At 40.1% G+C, this 6,528-nt stretch overlaps 1 protein-coding gene across 1 annotated transcript in view; it reads left to right on the top strand.

Moving 5' to 3' along the window:
• The window catches only part of STPG2 (sperm tail PG-rich repeat containing 2), a 265,153-nt gene that overhangs the window by 29,673 nt on the left and 228,952 nt on the right, over positions 1-6,528 (top strand). The window contains exon 2 of the mRNA XM_004390246.2: positions 1,318-1,430. Coding sequence (XP_004390303.2) covers positions 1,318-1,430 — 113 coding nt within the window. The remainder of the gene's footprint in view (positions 1-1,317; positions 1,431-6,528) is intronic.

The raw sequence follows: 6,528 nt of genomic DNA, 5'->3' as shown, positions 1-6,528 counted from the left end.
ATAGAATGAATTTGGAAGTGTTGCTTCCTCTTCTATGCTCTGAAATAGCTTGAGTAGTACTGGTACAAGCTCTTCTGTAAATGTTTTGTAGAATCTGAGACATTATTTTAATTGTACAGTCTTGGAAAGGATTATAATTACAGGCTCTGGTGGTACATTCAGTCATTCATTTGGGTTAAAGAAGCTGAAACCTGGGTCATAAGGAATGCAACAATCAGCGTATCTGCATACCTATCAGCCTAGAATGTTCTTATAAATTATTCAGGCTGACAAATAATGGTACATAGTTGATACGCAAAAAACAGAACAAGATAGCATGTAAGTTCAGGTATCTAACCCAGGTCTCATATCTCATCCTTGTCCTTATTCATCCTGTCCCTGTAATCCTCTTAATTACAGTCTGGTTTGCATATCAGCCCATTGACTTGTCTAAGTTTTTACTCTACAGGAGTAGTTGAAGTCATTCCTGATTTTTGCATCAGCAAATCTGCTTGGCTGCTCATTTGAGCAGGCCCTATCTTGCAAAACTCTGCTGGTCTCTTTAAAATTCTGTCATTCCCTCATCTTTTAGCAATAAAGCGTAAGAATTCAGTTGTGTTTACTTTAGGACTTATTAGAGCCTGGCCTTCTTTTCACTGGCTACCAGGAGCCTCATTCTCTGAAGTTATCCATTTGTAGTAAATCCACCTCTCTAGTATTTTTGAATGACCTGCTTATTTTGTAGCTTTGGGGGATAGTAGCAGACATCTCAGCAGCCTTGCCAGTTCTTGGACTCTGCTTTTGTTCCACCCATTGCTGGGCTCATGGACACCCAGTCATCTGCTTTTCATTACCTCTAGGAGAGAATATTACTGATCCCCAGGATGGCCCACATGAAACTTGTGTTTTGAAAAATACGCAGGAATGAAATGTGTCTCATGCAAAGTGGTCATAGACATACAAATCTGTAACTAGTGCCATATGTTGTATAAAATAGATTTAGTTGAGAAAAACTTACAAGCAGAGAAATAGTAGAGTACACAGTCACAGGAATTTCCTTGGTTATGTAAGAGAAAATTCTCCTGCTTAGGAAATTCTGATTTTGCATCAGAGCAAGAATTTCTTGCTCTTCTCTCAGGTCTTCAAGCCTCCGGAACACAGATCTTGCATGCGTCACATCAGCCTTTTAAAAATGTAACAACTTCTGTAGCTAGCCATTGGTTCTGAATATATAGTCTCAACAGTTGAGGGTACTAAATGCTTTGATATATTTTAGTGCTTTTTATCTGAAACCCTTGGAATCTTATCTTATTTGTTAGTAATATTTTGTTTTTATAGGTGGTTATGCACCATTTCTTTCTTTGGCTACTAGAGAAAGTTCTTTTACTGCTGGCTGTGACACTGAGAAAGCTGCTCCAGGTCCAGGACACTACAATGTTTCAAAAGCACAGGTATATTTATAATTGTCTGAGTTAATAAAACTCATGTTTTCTTTCCCAGTAGGCCAAAATGTTATTTGTCGTATTTTATTTTCCCCCCATTATTATCCCCTTCCTCCTTTTAATCCATATTTTATACTTAGAATATTATAGAAAATAAATGTGTTCAGTGTTGGTTGTCTGATTGGGTGTTCTTCACTCTTCTGTAAAACGCGAAACATTGCTATGTGTTGCATGGGTCTTTGAGACCCTTGAATAAGATAATAGGACCTTTGAATGAATTATGTCCTATGAAAATTGTGCAAATGGTCAAGCTATGTAGAAAAGGAATGACAATAGAGTGAAGGAACTGGTTTGTATACCATACTTTAGAGGTATAACCATTACCATCATCTCGTCTATCTCCTATTTCTCCATAATTCCAAGAGTCTGTGACCAGAATATCCTCAATGGTTCATCCTTTTGAAAAACAGTGGCTATAACTCCAATACCTTTATAATCATAAGCATTAACTTTTACCCTTTTACATAAATTTTGCATTCATACATAGTGGTTCTTAGCTGACTCCAGCAGATCTTTAACTCCTCCATTTGGAGGCCTAGAATCAGTCATTGATGATTTTATTTTTTCCATTAGTCTTCCTGAATTAATGATATTAATCACTCAATCAGTTAATTTTTGTTTGCAAACAATAAAATAGATTTTTAAGACAGATTCTAGTGGGACAATAAAAAGTTTATAGGAAAGGTAGTTGGGTGGTTCACAGACTTGAAGGAAGAATAGAACAATTATGTTTCAAGGAAGGACAGGACCAAGACAATTCCAGGTATTTCAGTAGCAGAGCTTGTGGGTCATTTTGACATAGAACTACCATCAGATAACTCAATTCTGTAATTTCCTTCCATTTTCTATGTGTGTCTTCAGTCAAGATTAACATTCTCAGCAGGGAGAAGCTAACCGGCTTAGTTTGGTTATGAACTCATACCTATTTCTGGGGGTAGGGGACCTTGTATTTGCCAACTGTTTCAAAACCATAAAGTATGGGAGAAGTTTAATTACCCCATGAATGGCGAATATGCTGTTATGAGCAGATGATAGAAGGGATGCTGGGCAGACAAAAACAGTAGATTTCCATTACATTTCACCCCTTGATTGCCTGGTTCTGTATCACACAACACACACACTGTTTTCTCCATACTGTGGTGTAAATGGATTGCTTTTGTGTGGCCTGTCTAGCCATGGTCTTGTAACTCCCACCCAAGCAACTGGGCAGAATTGTGTGATAGGGTAATCGTGGATCACCAAAGGGATTGGCCAGTTTTGACATCCTCTTGGGCTTAAAATGAACCACGCCAGAGGCAAAAAAGAAAGAATTCCACCACCACCAAGGAGGAACAGCCAGGAGCCAGTCAGTCCTTTGGACCTGGGGTCCCAGTGAATTGAAGCTTCTAGAACTGGGCAGGGGCGGGGGAGTGGAGAGAGAGAGAGAGAGCTTGAGAAGCAGTGGCAGAGACCTGGTAGCAGAGACCCGGTAGCAGGAGATGGTAGGGTGGGCTTCCCGGCCCATGAAAAGAGAAAGCTGAGTGCCTTTGTGCAGAGGCCTAGGGCCAGGGAGAGGCGTGCCTGTGAGCACAGCTGGGAAGAGGCTGTCCTGATGGAAAAACTGTATCCTGAGCTTTCCTGAACCTGAATTGTAACTGTTACTTCCCTAATAAACCCCATAATCGTGAGCATTGTCTGTGAGTTCTGTGTGGCCCTTGCAATGAATTATCAAACCCAGCAGAGAAGTAGAGAGTGCTGTGAGAGGGACAGTTGGTGTCAGAACTGGTAAAGATGGCGGATTGAGGAGGTATATCTGACCTCTGCTTCATAGGAATCAGCCTTGGGCTGTTGATATTGATTCTCCTTCCCCCTCGTGAAGTGAGAGGAGGTCAGACACCACCTCCATATTGTTTTTACACATACATACAATTAAAAAAATGCAATTATCTTATGTAACCCAAGTATATATAAGAAAGTATGCGTGCTTTGCAAGTATATCTCCCTAAAGGAGCCAAACTAATGTCTAGCTACAACATTCAGAGATGATATTATGGTGTCACTGTAAACTGAGTCCTAGATGTCTAGAGTAAGGTCATTTCTCCTCCTGTTTCTTCACATATCTGTTTCATTATTTGGCAACCCTATTGAGCCCTGGTAGCTCAGTGGTTAAGCATTCTGCTGCTAACCAAAAGGTTGGCAGTTTGAATCCACCAGCCACTCCTTGGAAACCCTATGGGGTAGTACTACTCTATCCTAGAGGGTTGCTATTAAATGGTAAATATAACATGAAATAATATAAAGAAGTGATTAGACCTGTGGGCTCTGGAGCTAGACTGCCTGGGTTCTAAACGAGCCTCTGCCATTTCCTAACTGTGAGATTTAATCTTAACCGCTTACTCTTTCTGGGCCTTAGTTTTCTCACTTGTTAAATAGAGATAATAACTTCATAGGGTTGTTTTGAGGATTAAATAGGTTAATAAGCATTTAGAATAGTGGCTGAATATAGTTAACATTCAATAAATTTCAGCTATTATTTATGTTATTACTTATAATAGTAGGGGAAAGAAAAGAGGGAAAGTGAAAGAAAATGATGCAGGAAGCAAGAAAGTACAGATGGGAACCATAGATCTTATTTCTGCAACTGGTTGTGAAGCTATGAGTGGCTTAAGATTTTTCCATTACTCATTCTATGTTCCCCATATCTTCAACAAGGACTTTATATGATGGAGCTCTTGCCTTGATGGGGTGACCAAAATCTTCAGTTCTAAGGAATCTGAGCTTAGTCATATTGCTTCTCATGTTTTTCAGTGGTGTTCTGTTAGTATTTTCACTGGGCCCTATGATACAAGGAAGCTCTACAGTGTGCCCTTGGGTTCCATTCCACCATACTCCCATCAGTCCTTTTTCTCCATCCTGGTTAGGGTTAATCACTTTGGCCATTATGCTAACCTCCTTGTTTTACCTTCTGCTTCTTAGCATTGAGAGACTGGAATTGCTAGTTGTCTTAGTTATCTAGTGCTGCTATAACAGAAATACCACAAGTGGATGGTTTTAACAAAAAGAAGTTTATTTCCTTACAGTAAAGTAGGCTAAAAGTCCAAATTCAGGGTGTTAGCTCCAGGGCAAGGCTTTCTGTCTCTCGGCCTTCTCATCAGTGTTCCCCCAGACTAGGAGCTTCTCAGCGCAGGGACCCTGGTCCAAAGGTCGCGCTCTGCTCCCAGCACTGCTTTCTTGATGGTATGAGGTCCCCAATTCTCTGCTTGCTTCCTTTTTATCTCTTGTAAGGTAAAAGGTGGTGCAGGCCACACCCTAGGGAAACTTCCTGTACATCAGGGATGTGACCTGGGTAAGGGTGGTGTTACAATCCCACCCTAATCCTCTTTAACATAAAATTACAATCACAAAATGGTGGCCAACCACACAACTCTGGGAATCACGGACCAGCCAAATTGATACACACATTTTTTGGGGGACATAATTCAAACCATGACACCAGTAGTCTTAGCTTCCAATTCGGTGGGTCACTAGAGCCGAGAGCTGTGAGGACAGAAAGCACAAAAAAAAAAAAAAAAAAAAAAAGATAGTGGTTCATTAGGTAAATCATCAGAAGTGTCATCCATGCTTCCACTCCTTTGTCCACAGATCAGTTTGTTATAGGTGTTGGGGAAACGATATATTGGCTGCTTGTTTAACATGTTTACTTAATTTTACAAGACAGTACCTCCATATTGAAACAAATAATTACAAGTGCTATGTTAGAAAAAGCACTTAAGAGAGGTTTACAACCAAGGCTTGGAGGAATGATTATGGAAGGCTTTCTGAAAGAACTGATGTCTGTGTTGAAACCTGCAGAAAAATGCAGGTAAGCTAGGTACTGATAACGCATAGAAGACAAATTACTGCTTTCTGGGATTTATAATTTTAACAGGGAAGTAGTGAATGAAATTCAGTACAATACAGTTGATTAAATGATTATCTGTCATGGATTGAATTGTGTCTCCCCAAAATGTGGGTCAGCTTGTCTAGTCCATCATTCCCAGTACTGTGTGATTGTCCACCATTTTGTCAACTGATGTGATTTTTCCTATGTGGTATAAATCCTACCTCTATGATGTTAATGAGGTGGGATTAGTGTCAGTTATGTTAATGAGGCAGGACTCAATCTATAAGATTAAGTTGTGTTTTAAGCCAATCTCTTTTGAGATATTAAAGGGGGAAGCCTGCAGAGAGACATGGGGACCTCCATACCACCAAGAAACAAGAACCAGAAGAATAATGCATCCTTTGGGCCCAAAGTCCCTGTGCTGAGAAGCTCCTCAACCAGGGGAAGATTGATGACAAGGACCTTCCTCCAGAGCCAACAGAGAGAGAAAGCCTTCCCCTGGAGCTGGCGCCCTGAATTTGGACTTCTGGCCTCCTAGAGTGTGAGATGATAAATTTATTTTTGTTAACGCCATCCACTTGTGGTATTTCTGTTGTAGCAGCACTAGATGAATAAGACAATATCATAGAGCTATAATCAAATGTTCACTAGTAGCCCAAACACTCATATATTCTACTTGGAGGGAATAGAGGATATCACAATTGAACTGGATTTTGAAGAAGGATTTATTAAGTAGTGAAAAAGGATGGGAAAAGATATTCCATGCAGAGAAAACCACATCCATAAGGCATTGGGGTGTTTAATGGCATGGTGTGTTCAGGAAAGAACAAGTTCTTTGGAATGTTTGGAGTGCAGAGTCTAAGGAGGAGTAGTAAGAATACAGGTTGGAGAGGGAGGTAGAGAGTATATTTTGGAAAATCTTGACATCATGCAAATAATTTTTTCAAAGTACCAGATGGTGGGGAAGGATGCAGCACTGAAAGTGCTCACTTGTCCTATGCCAAGAGATTTGGAAGGCAGCTGCCTGGCTAACCGACTAGAAGAGATCCATATTTGTGCCCATTCCAAAGAAAGGTGATCCAACAGAATAGGGAAATTATCGAACAATATCATTAATATCTCATGCAAGTAAAATTTTGCTGAAGATAATTCAAAAATGGTTGCAGCAGTACATTGACAGGGAAC

Source organism: Trichechus manatus, unplaced genomic scaffold (assembly GCF_000243295.1).
Source record: "Trichechus manatus latirostris isolate Lorelei unplaced genomic scaffold, TriManLat1.0 scaffold00291, whole genome shotgun sequence".
NCBI classification, from domain to species: domain Eukaryota; kingdom Metazoa; phylum Chordata; class Mammalia; order Sirenia; family Trichechidae; genus Trichechus; species Trichechus manatus.
Note: the sequence above shows the minus strand (reverse complement) of the source record. Positions and strands in the feature narration are given on the sequence as shown.